General features: G+C 37.8%; 1 protein-coding gene across 3 annotated transcripts in view; it reads left to right on the top strand.

The window, feature by feature from the left end:
- The window catches only part of L1CAM (L1 cell adhesion molecule), a 214,613-nt gene that overhangs the window by 96,583 nt on the left and 99,001 nt on the right, over nucleotides 1-19,029 (top strand). For all 3 annotated transcript variants that reach the window (XM_072431770.1, XM_072431771.1, XM_072431772.1), the window contains one exon: nucleotides 2,371-2,561. In XM_072431770.1, coding sequence (XP_072287871.1) covers nucleotides 2,371-2,561 — 191 coding nt within the window. The remainder of the gene's footprint in view (nucleotides 1-2,370; nucleotides 2,562-19,029) is intronic.

Consider the following 19,029-nt stretch of genomic DNA (forward strand, 5'->3'; position numbering starts at 1 on the left):
TGCCCCAATTTTAGATATTACAATAGGTTACAATGTCTAAAATCTACAAGCAGACTTGGATGTACTGTTTAAATGGGCAGCCAATTGGGAAATAACATTTAATATTGAGAAATGTAAAGTTATGCATTTGGGGGCTAACAACATGCATGACTTATTCTGTCTACAGGGAATACATTTGGGGGAGTCAAAATTCGGAAAGATCATAGACTTAATAATAGCATGCAATACCAATCTGCAATGTCTAAAGCTAGCAAAATTCTTTCTTGTTTTAAGAGGAATAGACAGTAAAGATCAAGACACAATCCTGCCCCTGTACAAAGCATTGGTCAGACCACATCTGGAATATGCAGTCAAGTTTTGGGCACGAGTTCACAAAAAGGATATTGTAGAATTGGGGAGAATGCAGAGAAGGGTAACTAAACTAATAAAAGGAATGGAGGAGCTCAGCTATGAGGAGAGATTAGCTTAATTGAATCTATTCTCCCTTGAGAAGTGAATTTTAAGGGGGGAAAATGATCACTCTATATAAATACTTAAACGGTCCATATAGAGAACTTGCTTCCCAATTATTCACCACATTTACAAAGGACAAGGCGCACATTTTGAGTCTGGAAGAAAAGAAATTTATTCTCCGGATAAGAAAAGAATTCTTCACAGTAAGATCTGGAAAAATGTTAAATAGGCTTCCTATTTTTTCAGCAATTTCTATGGAATCTATATTGATGCTATCTTGATGCTTTTCTAGAACCACAGAATTTAACAGGGTAATAATGTTTCAAAGTAAGGAAAACAGAGACCGTTGACCCAGGGAATAAAAAATTTCCTCAGGGATCAGTAAGGTTTTTCTCCCGTTAGAGCAAATTGTACCAGGTTTTTTTTGCCTTCCTTTGGATTTGCCTTCCTTAGGGTTTGGATTGTCCATAGGGTTTTATCTGTGTTTAATATGTTCATTACCCTAGTGCAGGGGTCTGCAACCTGCGGCTCCGGAGCCGCATGCGGCTCTTCAGCCTCCTTGTTGTGGCTCCCTTTGGCTGCCGCGGGGAGATCTCTGATGGGGGATCCCCTTCCTCCCAAGACACTGCGGAGGAGGGGGATTCCCTATCCGGTGTTCTAATGAAAAAAATTCACCAGTGAAATAAATCTACCACGGGGCGTGTACAAATGGGTGTGTACAATGACATCCCCCTCCTTTGAACCCCAATTCCTCTGGAATGGGGAGATGTACAAAACCAAAAATGTAGGTACAATTGGGGGACACCTGTGACTTACACCCCCTAAAACATAAAGAACTCTGCCCATCAAAAAAATCTACTGTTACACATTGCTGGAGGCACCTGAACCCCAATTTCTCTGGAACAGGAAGGGGGTACAGGTGAACAAAATTAGAGGTGCAAGTGGGGGACACCTGTGGCTAACACCTCCAAAAAACGCCACCCATCAAAAAACCCCTACCCTGTTACACATTGTTGGAGGCTTCTAGCACCTAAACCCCAATTTATCTGGAAACGGGGGTACAGGTGAAAAAAATTTGAGGTGCAAGTACGGGACACCTGTGGGACACCTAACACCTCCTAAAAATTCATAAAAACTCTGCCTATCAAAAAAATCTACCCTGTTACACATTGCTGGAAGCATCTAGCATCTGAACCCCAATTTCTCTGGAACGGGGGGGAGGCGGTACAGGTGACCAAAATAGAGGTGCAAGTGGGGGACACTTATGGCTAACACCACCTACAATTGAATCGCTAAGGCATCGTCAGAAAATAAAGAACTCTGCCCATCAAAATAATCTACCCTGTTACACATTGCTGGAGGCTTCTAGCACCTGAACCCCAATTACTTAAGATTGGGGGGTACAGGTGAACAAAATTAAAGCTGCAAATGAGGGACACCTGTGGCTAACACCCCTTAAAATTTCATCGCTAAGGCATCGTCAGAACATGAACTCTGCCCATCAAAAAAATCTACCCTGTTACGTTAGAAGCCTCCAGCTTCTAATGTAACAGGATGATACGTTAGAAGCTGGAGGCTTCTAGGGGCATAGTTCAGTGTTTAATTTATTTCAAAGTAGGCCTACACATGCACACTTGTTGTAACAGGTAAAATTAAAAAAATATTAAAACTTTTAAAAGTTTATAAACTGTGTTATGTTTTGTGGCTCCAGACTATTTTTCTTTAGTGGAAGAAGAGGCAAAATGGCTCTTTTGATAGTAAAGGTTGCTGACCCCTGCCCTAGTGGTTTAACTTGATGGACTTTATTTATAACTTTTTATTTGTAACTATGTAAGATGTAAGATAAAAATAGAATGCTTAATGCTACTTTAATAATGTAGTAATAATGAGTAATTTTGTCATTTTTTTCCCTTTTAGGTATATGTGGGAAAAGGATGGGGTAAAATTTGAACCAAATGACACAAGAGTCATTCAAAAAAAATATTCAGGGACTTTATTAATTTCCAATATCAATGGAAATATGAAGGATTTTCAAGGAAAGTATCGTTGCTATGCCAGAAATGAGCTGGGCACAGCTGTTTCAAATGAAGTTCATGTGATCACAGAGGGTAAGTTTATCTTACATTTGTACTATGTGCTGAATGCTGCTTTTTTATCTGTTTCTGAAAATATTATCTGTTTGTGTTGCACTTCACCAAATAATGAGATATTACCCTACCGTTTAAATTAACAGTTGTAAAGTGCCTGGTAGAAAAAAAGTTTCCGGTCAGCTCGTCCTTTGTCATTTCTGTGTCTACATTTGCTTTATTCAAAGTATTAATATTTTAAGCTCTAGTGTAACCTGGGATGCTGTGGGTGGTTATGTCTCTAGACACTTTTTTATATGTCTGTGATTTATTGCATAATGTTGCATATATCTTTGTAGCTTGTTGAATCCTATCACATATATGTACAACATATATGCAACGTCCTTATCAAAAAACTATAGACCTGGAAGTTTAACTTCTATAGTTGGAAAGATACTAGAGTTTTATAAAGACCTCTGTCGACGGTGAGATGATCCAGAGAGTTTATTTAGAATAATTTTAAAAAGTAAAAGATTAAATGTTAGAGCAAAGCACATATGTGGAGAACCATGGCACACAACCAGAAGGTCTGACTACGAGTCTCAAGTGAGTCCCATTTAGGCTGAAATTCTGAACAGACGCCAAGTGGGGCCCCAAAAAGATATATTCTTGTTAAATCAAATCAACATCATAGAATCAACATGACATTACATTCATAATTACTACAACTAATCAAGACATAAGTCTTACTATTTTTTCAACTGACTCTATCAAGGCATTCCAAGAATATCTAGAACAGGCATTGGCATTACCAGTGTCCCCCTCAAAACGTTCTATTAAGAGAACCAGTCATCCATTAGCTAAACACATATTAATCCAAAATCAATAGAATAGATATAAAATTAATTTTCTTCTTTCTTATGTCCCAGTCTCAGTTTATTTTTAAACATTAATTTCTCCTAATTAAGTGGACAAATGCTCTTTTATCTCTTTCAAATGGCCAGCTATCATATCCAAATGATGAGATTTGTAGGTACAGCATTCATTTCCAACTAACACACACACTCCACCTTGTGAGGAAAGTAAATATTTAGCAGCCATCCTATTCTGCAAAGCAACGCTACATACTTGTACTAACTCGAAAAAGTTGCTTTAAGTGTATCAGTTGTCTTAGTAATCACCTGATCTATTATGTTTGAGTATATTTCTTCACCCTGTCCAAATTGGTCCCCAGAAGTATGCCATTTTTAAGTTAGAAAATATGTCTCTCTTTAACCTAAAATTTAAATAATGAAAGGAAAGGGTCATTCCTTCTTTGAAGGACAAATTCTGTTTTTAATCTTACTGCTGGAATCACATACCCCAAAGGACAGTAAAGGCAACCACGTGTAAGCTTTATGCTCACAAGGAAATATAATTTCTCAGGTAGGACTAGAGACTGGTTGGTGTAGTGCTGCAATAAAAAATGTAGTCATTGTGCTAGAAAATTCATTAACTCTCTGATCACAAGAGTTTATCTCTCAATTTGCAAAATATGTTAACAACTCTTGTCCATGCATATGGCACTCGAAAACATGGAACGGCCAACTGAGCACAATTAACTCCTCAGATTAAGGAGTGGAATCTCCTCTTTAGAAAACTTGGTATCCTCAGACTTTGGTGCAGCCTCTGGCTTAGAAGAGGTGTCTGGGCAGAGAGAGGGTGAAACATTTTTGCAGTGGGAGGCGTGGTCCAGGTGGGTTTCCCTTCAAGTTTAACAGCAGTAGAAGTTGTCAGCAGTGCCTAGAAGGCCCATCCCAGGAAGACTGCTGCCGATTAGCAAGATGTTGACTGACACCTACAAATTGCCTGCACCTAGTCAATGTTGAAGTTGTTATGGAGTCTTGATCAGGAAGAGAAGTAAAAAACTGCTTATGCAGAACAATCAATATATGGTGCAGTTGCACAACATTGACAGTCAGTAAAATTTCCATTTGCTAAAGACAGCTGAGGGTTATGGGGGAAATATAGTCCAGTCCTTGGAGCTTGTCCAAACAATATCTCAAAGGAAGATCACTTTATTGGTTTACTGGGTGTGTGTCTTAAAGACATGAGTGCCAAACTCCGGGCCTGTGTCCATTTTAACCCTGTCTACTCACAAACTTCAGCAATTTTGTTCTTCAGAGTAAAATTATACCGTTAAACTTTACCACTGGCTGTAGGGTAGAATGTAGTGTGAAACTGCTGCTGTAGTCCCAACTGCTGTAGACCTAACATAAACCATATTTGCAGATAATGGCCTTTCTTACTGGATGAGGCTCTACCCACCCAGAAAATACATCTGCATAAACCTGTATAAACATATACTCATAAAATTCTCATTTGAGTAACTGTACGAAATCACTCTGCAACCTTTGGAAAGGGTACAAGGCCTTGGGCAGGTGCTTTTGGGGAGCCAAATTTTTGACACGTCAGACAGGACTGGCAATGAGTAGTTGCAAAGGAGGTAAAACCTGTGGCAAACCAATTATGCTGAATCAGATCAATCATACCTCCTTTCAATGCATGGATTAGTCCATGTGCCATTGCAGCCAAAAAGGGGAACAAGGATTTGGGTGCAACAGGTTGGCCATCAGTGTGCTTCTATACCTGAACACTGGAAACATCTGAAGGGGAACACCCCTCCTTTTCTCAAGATCTCTGTTCAGCTGAGGCAGAGAACAAGAGATTTGAGAGAACTTAAAAAAAAAATTACACCGAGGGATGTTCCTTACTACCAGAAGTTGTTCAGGTGGTTCCTCTGTAGTGCGGAATGGGGTTTGTGATAAATCTTTGGTTTTCCACAATTCTGTCAGAGTTGCCAACCCTTTGAGTGAAATGAAGTATAAAAATAGAAAAGGAGACAGGGTTTTTATGGCAAAAAAATATATAACAACAAAACTGTGAATATTATTAAAGAAATGAATGTAATTGTGTGTAGCACAAAACAATATATGAATATCATCCCTACCGAACACTAGTTTGGGTTTTTGGGATGTTGTGTATAGGAAGGATAGAGAAAGAAGGCTTGTTGTGCAAACGTGAGTGATAACAATAGATTTTAATTGTAGTGATTAACATTATATCAAATGTGGTGGGCTTTAGTCAGCATAGTGTGAGAGCCCAAAGGTATAACAGTGGTTTCATATCAAAAAGGTTGTGTCTCATCGAGATCAATGTTATCCCATTTTCAAACGCGTTTTGCACAACAGCTTCATCAGGGGATATGGAGACTTGTGCTATACATATATCATAATACACAAAATTCCAATATGACAAGCAGAATTAGAAATAAATATACTATATATATGAAACCTTCAAGACACGTACTAAATATATCATAATAAAACAAATATTGTGTAAAAAGCAAAAGTAAGTTAGAGTAAACTATAAAACTATACCAAAAGTATACATATCAATGGTATCATCAAATAATTACCTTTAATATATATTGTGGCAAAACATGATAAGTGGATGTTGGGATGTTGAACTACACATAGAATTCCTATATAGAAATACCAGAGTAAGATTCCAATGGTCTTCTTATCCTGATGCATTTTGCCATAATGGTTTCCACAGGGGAGTTTGAGACGAGTAACTAACATAAATGTAAGGGTACAGTAAGATACAATAATAAAGTACATAGTAAGACCCATTGGTATTTACCAAAATACATCATGGAAAAATAATATAAAATAAAGTATTTGACTTACTAATATGCACATTGTATAGGTAGAAAGAATAATCTTGTACCTTTATGTTCTATAATATTAGCACATATATAATATTTACATACAATACATATTGATCATCACTATAATAGGTCATAAATGAATAAATGTAGTGGATAGTTACATACTTGAATATATTGTATATTTAGATTATTCTACAATAATGACATGAAAGCACTAGGTGTGTAGTGTATCATGTAAAGTATGCAAGAGTATGTATAGGTCTTTTACATTGTAAGATGTGTTTCAAGGAGATCTTATTGGAGGTATTTCTGAAACTAGTTCTAAAGACTCATTGTCCCAATGAGCAATAGATACTCTGACTGGGAAACTGCCAAATACAGTATTAAAAATAACTGAATAATAATGCCTACTGTTAGATATTAAATAGAAAAATGTCAGATTCTTTCCTTTTTAAAGTAGAAGTATGTCACGGATCTGTGCAAGTAAAGGTGTCTTTTTTATTTTTTTTTTACTTTAATAAGAGAAGATCCCTGATTGTTATTAGGATTGAAATTAGGTTTAGTAGCAGCTCTTGGGGTCCCCTGTGTACCCTGAAAATTTCAAGTTTCTACTACAATCGGTGAAGAGAGATATAAAGGTTTATACATGAGGAAAATGACAGCAGCATGGGCAGGAGTGGGATTTATTCACAGTACAAGGTGGGCGAGGAGCAGCACAGGTGAAGTCTATAGAACATTCCCACTCTCAGGGAGCTCACACTAAAGCAAAATCCCATAGAAAAAAGATAGGAGATGTCTGTGCAGGCATAGCAGACACAGCTGATTGTGATGTCATTGTATATGCTCAGTCAGCTGGTAGTACTCATTCCTAAGGTAGGATTTTCTCAAAGAATAGCTGCAGGTCACTCCTCGTACAGTAATACCAAGGTCTTTGATCTCAGTGCTTGCTAGGGAGGCAACCACAGACAATCGGTCCTCAATCATGCGTATATTTAATTACATGAAGATGCCTTTCTGCTATATCAAATCCCATTCTGATCAATGAAACATTGTCATTTATTGCAAGATACATAAATACAATCATATAATAATATGAATATTAGGTGGGCTCTGGACAGTTTCCTCCAACTAGAAACAAGCCTCTCCTCAGTGTACAGGAAAGGCAGTGTACTTATTAGTCTCTAGATGCAGAAGAATTATCCTAGAGGTAAGCGGTTAAAATGATTTTCCCTTCCATTTTTTTAAAAAACCTTTGTTTAAAAACCTTATTAAATTAGAAAAAAATTCTAATATTTATTTTAGCTCCACAAACGGAAGGTCTCTTTTCCTTCCTCCTCCATGCTGCACCAAAATAAGTACATATATGCTCTTACTATTTTTTAATTATAGGTAGGACTTCCCACATTTTTCTATTTATTATTTAATAGTAGGATTAATATTCTTTTATTTTAATACTGAATTTAGCTGTTTCTCAGTCAGAGTATCTATTGGTGATTGGGACAACAAGTCTTTAGAACTGATTTCAGAAATACCTCCAATAAAATCTCCTTGAAACACATCTAACATACATACTCATGCATACTTTACATAATACACTACACACCTAGTACTTTCATGTCATTATTGTAGAATAATCTAACTATACAATATATATGCAAGTATGTAACTTTACACTACATTTATTTATTTATGACCTACTATAGTGATGATCAATATGTTTTGTACGTTATTAATATATATGCACTATTAATATAGAACATTAGGTTACAACTTTACTGTCTTTACCAATACAACTTGCATATTAGTAGGACATGTACTTTATTTCATATTTTGCTGTAATGTGTTTTGGCAAATGCCAATGGGTCTTACTATGAGCTTTAATATTGTATACTATTGTACTGTACTTTTTTGCCAGAAAACACCCTCTGTCTCTTTGTCTATTTTTATGCTTTGTGGTTCCTCTGTTCTGGTCTGTTTCTCTAGCTACTGCATTAGCTAATGCCCCAGGTAATGTGGACCTCTCCTTTCTTGTGCCCAGGGCACTTGACAATTGCAAGTTGTCTTGGCAAGGAGATGGCGTCCAATAACCTTTTAACAAAAAAGCCGTTTTAAATCTCTTTCCTTGTAGATGTCGAATAACCTCTCTGCTTCCACAGGAAGACAATTTTATGGGCTACTCCAAATCCATACCTTGAGTCTGTGTAAATGTTTGCCTCTGCCAACTTACAAGCTTCTGTGAGTGCCACTTATTCAGCAACCTGAGCTGAATGCTGGCTTGGAATTTGGTCGTTGTGAGGGGGACCTTGATCATCATAGATCCTTGACCCATTTACGAAAAAGGTCAATTCAGCATCAGCTATAGGTTCTTCAGAAATGTGAGGGAAAGGTTTGAAAAATGTCTCAGTGACTTGGAGACAATCATGCACATTCACCTTTTCCTGGGTGTCCCCTTCTAATGGGAGAGGGTCAGGCAACAAAGTGGAAGGGTTTAGAATGTTGCATCTGAAAAACACTAAATTTGGAGGAGCCAAAAGTACAAGCTTATACTTGGTTTGCCTAACTGTGGACAAATGTCTATTATTAGCATTTGACAACACTGTATGTACTAAGGTACCAGAATGATCAGCTGATCACCCAGCACAATTTCTGCCATTTTTCCACCATCATTGCAGTAGCTGCCACAGCCTGGAGGCAACGGGACAGGGGTAACACAACTGGATCCAAGTGTGGGTCAATAAAGCTGTGACATGCCCCTCTACCCTTCAGGAGTCCATACACAAAATTGTGGCATTGCAGCCTTTATCTTCTCATATAGAGGGGCAGTGGTGATTAAAATGTTAGGGATCCACTGACGACAGTACCCCACCAAACCTAACAATCTGCTGCTAGGGAAAAAAAGGGCCTTTAGAATTGCTGAAATCCGCTCAGATGTTAAAAGCCTTTCAGGTAATCAAGTCCAGGTAAGCTGCCTGCCATGTAATGTGAAGGCAACAAGTTGGATCCAAAGGCACTGGTTAAAATCCATTAGCTTGATAGACTACTGAGAGCAGTTTAGCATCTTGAATCTGAAATAGCAATGTATGTGGATTGGGCACTCCTGCACAAGGGCACTGTATCACAGAGTCAGTGCTCTCAAATCCTGTACAAACCTGTAAACCTTTTTCCCAGACTTTTTTACAGGCTTACAGGCCAGATGAGCATGTTTGCTTCTGACAGTATATCAATATACTCTTTTTTGAAAAAGTGTGTATTAGGGGCTTAATCACCAACTCTTGATCCCTAGAAACTGGATACTGTGACACCTTGGGTGGTTTCAAACCTGGGTAAAAGTGACTTTTACATAAGGGCAGTCTTTAAGAAGCCGTACATCAGTGGCATTTGTTGACCAAATTACAGTTGGTTAATCATAAAGTTGTGGAGGAAGTTCATTAGTATCTTTCATTGCCATGACAAATAAAGGGACAGCCAATTGGGAGAAATCCTTGGAATTCCTCTGCATGTTGTTGGGGAAGCTCAAGACTCATTCCCTCAGGTACAAACTATGTGACAATTTAATATGCAGAGGAGATCTCTTCCCAGCAAGATGCCAGGGGGTCATATCACTCAAAAGGAATGCTGCCTGTGTGCTTAAAGGGCCGAATTGAACATGATTTCGGTTTCTGATAAAAGAGTAGTTTTGCCAGCCATACTAATTCCCTGGACTTTAACATTTGTTCTGGGTAGGTTTGAGGCAGGATCGCTTTGTAATACAGTTCTGGCTGCCCCTGTTTCCACCACGCAAGGAAAAGGCAATTATTTTACAAAAATGTCCAAATACAACTCTCCCTCTCTTTCTGTGGAACAGGGAAATATGGACACTGGGCTTCTAAGGGTCTGTCTGATTGTCCAGAAGGGTGTTCTGCCTGCCCTTCCTGTTGTCCTTACATGTTTAGGGGCTCGGCAAAACCAGGTAATGCGCCCTTGGCGACCACAATCGAAACAGCCCTGAGATTTAAACTGTTTTTTCCATCTGTTAAGCCCATTCCATTGATCAGCCCATGTTACCACATCCACCAGTGATTTCTGTAAATGGGTGCGCTCTCAAGTTACAGTTGGACTTATGCTGGCCATCCATGTACGCACTGACCAACAATGCCCCTTTAAATTGCTTTTCTAAGGCAGTGCGACTACAATCTTTTTTAATCAGTGTGTGTATTCAACAACTTTTTCTTTAGGACCTTGCATAGTTTCAAAGATGGTGGCCCACAATTCTGAGGGTAATATGTCACCTATCAGGTAAATATGTCACCTCACATAAAAGGTTCATTCTGTCACTTGTTTGAGAGAGGTCTACATCATCCTCGTCATTTTCCCGGGGCCACCCCTTTTTGTCCATCAGCAACCATCAGCTGATCTACAAATGGTTTTCAGTACTATCACCATGTCTGTCCAGTTGGGATTATTGCAGGTACAGACAAAGGGATTTTGATGTGGTGATGGGGTCTCTTTCATAATTGTTCTTTACTCACTTGCTGTCCACAGTACCCATTGACTTTTTGTGATAGTTGTCCCCCCCCTCCCTATTTTTGACACCCTAAAAGGCTAGAACTATCTGTCTTTTAGAGGGGAAACCGATGCTGGTAAGCAACATCAGTAGAAGAATGTATAGTCGCCTCCTCTCTTTTTTTTTTTTTTTTTTTTTTTTTTTTGCTCCTCAGTTTTAGGATTTCAATGTGAGCTGGAACCTGTGGGGCTGCAGCCAGAGCTGCTGGGGCACCCTTTCTCTCTGGCCTAATTCTCTCATGGGCTATATGGTCCTGGTTGTAAAGTGTGGTGGCATCTAGGAGGGGGCTGTCATCCTCAGATTCACTGTCAGTGTTTGGTTGCAGGAGCACAGGGTACACACTCTTCCCTCGGCTTGTGTGAGATTAGCTCATTTTGCTCCATTTGTCTTCAAATTTGGAGGGGGGGGGGAGGGTGCAGCTGAAGATACAGCAGCTGGAGCAGAAGGTGGGTAGCCTTCTCAGGTTCACTTTCTACTGGGAGACACATTTCTGTTTCACAGCCCACACTTGGCTAATATATTACCCATTCCTGTCTGAAATGTATGCTTATAAAACCAGACAGGTAGACAAGCAGAATGTCCAAAATTTGCTTAAAGGGAATGTGGAGTAGCGACCTGACTCAATCCGGCGTGATTCCCGAGATTCCTGAGATAAATGAGAGAGAGCAGCAATAGAATGGTAAGAAATAAAATCTCGCCGGCACAGGGACCTTGCGTCCCTGATCAAGAGGAAAGGAGAAACTGGTAAGCAAATCTTACCTGTGGCTGCAATAGTCCATCCTAGTCCTCCAGGCCTGGTGGTGCACAGGAGTGGAAAGCAGCTAATCCTCGGGGCAGCCCAGAAAATTCTACACCAATTGATAAAATAAAAACAATACCTCTGTCCGCAGTGACATGATCTAGTGAGTTTATTTAGAATAAAAGTAACAAAGTAAAAGATTAAGAGAGCAAAGCACACTATGAGAAGGTCTGACTACTAGTCCCAAATGAGGTCCATTTAAGCTGAAATTCTGAACAGATATGAAGTGGGGACTCAAAAAGATATATTGTTCTTGTTACAATAAATAAACATAGTAGAATCAACATGCCATTCATAGTTACTACAACTAATGAAGACATAATTAATACTTTTATCTTAACAGACTCCGTTAAGGCTGGTATAATAACAGCTGCCATCCCACAAATTCCAAGAATATCTAGAACAGGCAATGGCAGTACCAGGGTCCCCTCAAATCACTCTATTAAGAGAAACAGTCATGTATTAGCTAAAGCATATAATCAACGCAAATCAATAGTAAAATTAATAGAATAGATAAAATAATTACCTTTCTTCATCAGATTCAAGAAAGACTGATGTTGTCAAACAAATGTACTTTCTTTTTACAGGGAAGTAACTAAACAGTTATGACAATGCAGTAGCATTTATTATAGTTTACTTGCAAAAGCATTTGACACAGTACTGCAATAAAGACCACATCCAGGGAGAAGTGATTGATGACTCATACTCGGAAGGGTCTAAGAATATTAGCGGTGCACCCAAGGCTTCAGTATCAAGTCCATTACTATTTAACATATTATTAATGATATAGAGTTTGGAATTGAAAGTTTAATCACTGGCATAGCACCAATGGATTGGGGGTAAGGGCAATGTAGTTCCTATCTTCAAAAATGAAGCAAAGTCATTACCAAGTAACTACAGAACAGTAAGTTTATCGTCTATAGTTGGAAAGGTCCTAGAGAATTTGATAAAAAACCACATGGAGGATTTTCTGCTAGAAAATGATTATGTAATAGTAAGCATGAATTCAGGAAAGACCAAAGTTGTCAAATTTACTCTCTTTTTATGAGGAGATAGAGTAAGTAAACAGGTTGACAGTGGAATAGCAGGTTAGTGATTTATACTCTGGATGGTCTGAGGTTATTAGTGGTGTACCCCAGGGTTAAGTGTTGGGACCTTTACTGTTTAACATTTCTATACAATTTCTGTGTTTGCAGATGACACCAAACTATGTAATGAAATAAAGTCCATAGAGGTCGTCTATAATATACAAACAGACCTGGATGCATTTTTTAATTGGGCAGCCAAGTGGCAAATTAAATTTCATAATGATAAACGTTAAATTATCCTCTTAGGGGTTTACAACATGCATGAATTATACAGTCAAGGGGGAGCAATGCCAAGTTGTAATTTCCAAAGCTAGCGAAGTTTCTTGTATTAAATTAGGTATAGACTGCAGAGATAGACATAATCCTCCCTCTGTACAAAGAATTAAACCCCATCTGGAATATGCAGTCCAGTTTTTGGCACCAGTTCACAACATGGATATTGTGGAACTGGAAAGAGTGCAGAGATAGGGACTAACTAATAAGGGGAATGAAGGAGGAGGGATTAGCTTAAATGAGTCTATTCTCCTTTGAGAATAAGAGTTTAAGGGAGATATAAGCACCCTAGATAAAATATATAAATGGTCCTTGCTTAAGAAATATTCACTTAAAGGTCATTGCATTGGACAAGTGGGCACTCTTTGCTTCTGGAGAAAAAAGGAAAATCTCGGTATAAGGACGAGATCCTTCACAATAAGCTCTATGAATATGTGGAATGATCACAATATGTGGAATGAAGAAAAAGCTGGATGCTTTTTTAAAAGCACAGTATATAACTGGGTAATAAAGAAATTAAAGTAGAGACTGTTAATCCAGGAAATATCTGATTGCTCCACCAAGGGAAAAATTGTTTCCTGATCCTATGAGGAAAATTGAATTATGCTTTATAAGGGTTTTTTGCCTTCCTCTGAAACAACTATGTATATATGGTTTTATCGCGAATATGCTGGTTTCCAGTTGGACCTCCAGAGGATTTTAGAAAAATCCTTTTCTAGGATCTCCATGTTTTAGTGTTTCAGTAGGAACTGTAAAGTTTTTTAAGGAGAATAAAGGCTAGCCCAAACTATTCATTAGTGGACTTCTCCAGACAGGGAGAGTGGTGGTGCATGTGAACTATCTAATTTTTTTTAGTAATTTGTGTGTTAAGTGCGAGTTAAAAAATGACACAAAACACACAGGTGCTGCTTATTTAAAAGGTAATACTTATCTTTATTGAATACCTACAATGGTCCAAAAAAGCAACAGTTCTAAAAGCTAGACCACATGACTTGTCCCAGGGAATGCCCGTTTTAAAAGTGAGCCAGGCATGGAGAAAACTGACTATTCTTTACCATTTCATTATCCAGAAAATGTCAGCATCAGCACTTAATTTCATAATAATAATTACACTGTTTAACAAACATTTTCTTGCCAAACAGAATAATGTTATTTTAGATTATGTTTGAGGCACAGATTCCAAATATGGATTGGTTTTGCTAGATTGACTCTAGTTATCAAAATAATGACCTCAATAATAACCTCATAGAAAACTAAAGAAACATAAAAATTAAGCAAAATTAAACTAGATATGCAAATGTATACAAAATTTAATTTTTAAAATACCTAATGTCAATATATTCTATATTTGGCAGCACGGTGGCTCAGAGTTAAGTGCTCTGGCCTTTGCAGTGCTGGGTCCCAGGTTTATATCCTGGCCAGGACACTATCTGCATGGAGTTTGCAGGTTCTCCCTGTGTTTGTGTGGGTTTCCTCTGGGTACTCTGGTTTCCTCCCACCTCCCAAAAACATGCAGTTAGGTTAATTGGCTTTCCCCCCAAGTTGACCTTAGACTGTATTAAAGACATATGACTATGGTAGGGCCATTAGATTGTGAACCCCCTTGAGGGACCGCTAGTGACATGACTATGGACTTTGTACAGTCCTACGCAATATGATGGCGCTATATAAATACTGTGTAATAATAATAAATAATAATAACATTAGGTATATTTACAGAACTAATCACAAAGAAGTCATTGAAACTCTGTTTGTATGATTTCCTCTCCATATATCCCCTCCTATTGTGTGCTAATTCCCCCACCTACTTGATTGTAAGCTCTTAGGGGCAGGGTCCACTCGTCCTGTGTCACTGTCTCTATTCATCTGTTATTTGCAACCCCTATTTATTGTACAGCGCTGCATATTATGTTGGCGCTATATGAATCCTGTTTAAAAATAATAATAATATTAATGCTAAGGATCAGGCCAATCACATTGAAGGCTCCAGCAGTAGTCTGCCATCATGTGTGTATCCCATCTGCCTGATACCTTTCTTCCATCACCGTTATATCTTAATGAAACCTCTCCACTTGTTTCTCGCTGAAATCACCAAGGTATTCTGGAAAATTTTGCAAATGGCTATGGAGATAGTGTACCTTTATGCTCATAACAGCACTCAAATTTTTAAAGTTTAAAAGCAAGTTTTGTACCAGTTCTTCATAATTACGTGCTCTATGATTACCCAAGAATTTCTTGACAACCATGACATAGCTGTGCCAGGCAGAAGCTTCAGTATCAGTGTCGTGTAACTTGTGAAATTTGAATCATTTATCAGTTTCAAAATCTGGGGTCCTTCAAAGATTCTTGCTTTAAATTTTTCAGTACTTAATCCAGGGATGAATCTACAAATGTATTTGAAGCAATCACTGTCCTTGTTCAGAGCTCTAACAAATTGCTTCAATAATACCAACTTTATGTGTAGTTTCTTTGTCAACCAATGGTTCGTTAATGATGTTCGCTGCACCTTTTTTCACGTTTTACCTTGCAGACCATGTCACTTTTTTCAAGTGATCCTGCTTTGCTTAATTATCCCACAAGCCGATGAAACATGGGTACTTTGTGTATCCACTTTGCTGTCTAAGTAGGAAGTTCACCATTTTTAAATCAACACATTGACCATTGGTGTTCATGATAGCAAATCTTTTGTTAGACCATTTTGATATATTCATATTCTTCTTTAAGTTTTGTTGAGTGACCAATTAGAATTGATGCATAGCAGTCTGCATCTGCAGTAAAACAGATTTCAAACTTCGAGTGGAACTGTATATGAAAAGCCACCTGTCTACTGCTCGGTATTCTGGTACTCCCATATGGACTAGTAGTCCAGAAGTCTCCATCTTCACTGAAATATGGTAGAATTGTCATCTCGTCATATATACCGTTATTTTAACTTCTGGTCTCAGACAGTTCTTTTTTTTTTTGGTCTGGATGCTAAAAGTTCAGATTGTTTTGACAGACTTAGGTCACATATTAAATCATTGAGCTCTTCTTGGGAGAACTGCTGGTTTGATGAAACACTTCCTTCACATTCACTTCCACTGCTAACTCCTGGATTACACTGCAAACCCTGTATATCCTCCATGTTTGATACAGGAATATCAGGGAGTGTACTGAACACTGGTATGGGAACATCAGCACCATGCGGCACAGGTCGTCTTGCCGATTTCAAATCAGGGTACTCCCACTTGTTTTTCTTGTAACAGTTGAAACCTTTTACATTCAGAGCACAAAAAAAACAATCTTTATGATGACTTTTGGGCTCTCGCCATACCATAGGTACACCAAATTTCAAACTTTTCAGTTTTCCATTTTTCCACTGACGTAGACACTCTACACAAGTTTTGCATACCATATGGGGAGCCCAAAACTTATCTTGGTCCCCAAGTTTATTACCAAAATATGCAAGATATGCTTGTTTCACAAATTCTGCAATGTTTTTGCCGAAAATATTCACCACAAATGTAGCAAAATACATTAGGGTCATTTAAACAACTTCTTGAAGAACTCATATTTCTGAAAAAAAAAGAGTTTGTATGAACACAAAAGAAGGCAAATGAAAGTTTTATGAAAATAATGCTACATTTATTTTTTAAAATGCAAAACATCGGTCATTTCTGGATTCAGCAGACCTGAATACACTAAATATATTAAAAAATCTTTTTTTTTTGAGCTGTGTTATACAATGTATATCAAATATACTGTATTCAATTATACAGTGTCCTTAACCTATCAGCCATTACTAGCTCATTCTGCCAAAGGAAACATGTTATACTAATAAAAGCATGCACTTCTTGGTATGATAAATTTTCCATATTACCTGCTGCTTTCTCATAACCTGTTGAGGCATAACAACCTCAACTTCCTTCCTATTAAGTCAACTTAAGTTAACTTAAAAAGGAGTGGAAAGGAGGACACAAGTTGTTTAAAGATTGTGACTGACATCTGTTTACAATACAGATATAGCTTAAAACATATCTAAACCTAAAAACTAAATTTAAAAAAAAAATGCCAGTGCATTTGTCACACTTTAACAATGAACTGCTATCTTGTATGTACTTGATAGCAAAACTAACATGTATCGGACCATTGATATAGATATGTATATTGTTTAATAATTTAATAAATTTTATTCAGGTCCTACAGAATTACAGGAAAACACATGAAATAGCAATAAAAAAAAATATACATCATACAAATAGAGCCAACAATAAATTGACTTTTGATATTTCAATTTGAAGATATTTTAAATTTGAGTAATACAAGGCCAGGCTGCCACTTTGATTTTTCAAAACAGGAGATTCAGCATGCCTTTTTTTTATCAGCAAAGCCAACATTTGTATTATTGACCATATTTCATTCTCTGAAACCCATGCACCCAGTGCACTTGACAAATGGGCAACTGAAGTGATGGCACAAAGTTTTCTTGGAGCCAGTCATATTGCCAGTCCAATTGTCTGATGGTTATATTTTTAGCTGAAGAAACCTATTTATTTACATATTTTAAATGTTGTGTCCCATCCTCCAAACTTTGGTTAGTCATATTTATTTTATACCACTTAATAAGTCACTGGCCTAGAATCAGCATGCAGTTGTCCCAGAAAAATTCTGTACTAATAACTCCAATTTTCCAATACTTTACCCACTCCATCTGCCACCAAGTGTCTGCCACCAATCTCTGGGGCCTATCAGAAGCCGCACAGATTCTGCAGCTAGTATGCTGCCAAGTATTCTGCCCAATCTATTCTTTTAAATATGCATGGAACGTTCCATCTATTTCTGCTGAGATGTAGTAAAGTTTGTGTCTTAGCGATAGATAACCATTTCAAAGGATTAAATGAGATGTTAGATACAGTGATACCTTGGCTAACAAATTTTTCAGCTAACAGGTTTTTCCCTCCACTGTTTAAGAGACTCGGCTAACGAATTTGGACTCGGCTAACAAATGTAAAAAAAAAAAAAAAACAGTAACGGGGCTCCCTGCTGCTCGTGTGCAGGACAGAGGCTGGAAGGGGGTTGTTTGGATGACTTGGAGAAGAAATCTTTTGCTAAACACAGCTGAGGTTGGGGGTGATCTTAGGGGGTGAGCTCTTCTTTATCTTTAATGACCAGGACAAACTCTGCAGTTTTTTTCTTTTTGCATATCAAAGCACAGCTTACTCCAGAAGGTAATAAATGTCTAGGCTCCATAAAGTTTTTTTTTTTTTTTTGCTTTGTGATTAACTCACAGTGAGGATTTTATACAGTAACTGACACCATGCTGCCTAATAATATGTTGACTGTTCCAATTGGGAAGCTGTTCATCACAGCCTTTGGTGAGTTTATGACCTTTTTTATTGTGCTTTTTACTATTTTTTATAAAATGTATCTTTAAATTGTGGGCAGCAACCAGAATGAATTAAATGATTTTCTATTGAAACCTATTGGAAATCACGTTTTGGCTAGCAAAGATTTCATAACCAATCCCTGAAGAAGCCCAGTGCGGTGAAATGCCTCGGGTTTTATGCAATATAAAACGATTGGAACTTTTGTACAATTTTCTTTTGCTTAGGAAGACTTTGTCTACTTTGAAAAATACCTAGGTCTGTGACGTGTAACCAGAACCAGAGTATTTAAATATGGACAACAATCTCTTACTACAATTGATGTAAATCATGTTTTGATCTATTATGTAAAAATACTGACATTTTTAATTTTACCAAAACTTGAGCCTCAAACCTCTTTTTTCCTTTCACACAACACATTTGATAGCAAAGATTTCAGCTAACAAACGTGATTCCGGAATAAATTATCTCTGTTAGCCGAGGTATCACTGTATTTGTTTTTTTTTTGCCATCTACAGGGAGATTAACAAATTGTAAAAACAACTGTAGGTAACCCCTATGGCTTGTAAAGTTGGACCAGTTCTTATCTGAACACAGCTGACTCTTTCCCTCATTTTGCCCCTGGGTTTACCAACTCTCCTTCAGGATAGGGGGGTTCCTTTGACAGGTGCATGGTGTGAGATGGGTATGTTGCTGTGGGTTGCTGATGATGGAGGATTGAGAGCTTAATAG

The sequence above is a fragment of the Pyxicephalus adspersus genome, chromosome Z (genome assembly GCF_032062135.1).
Source record: "Pyxicephalus adspersus chromosome Z, UCB_Pads_2.0, whole genome shotgun sequence".
In the NCBI taxonomy this organism is placed as follows: Eukaryota; Metazoa; Chordata; class Amphibia; order Anura; family Pyxicephalidae; genus Pyxicephalus; species Pyxicephalus adspersus.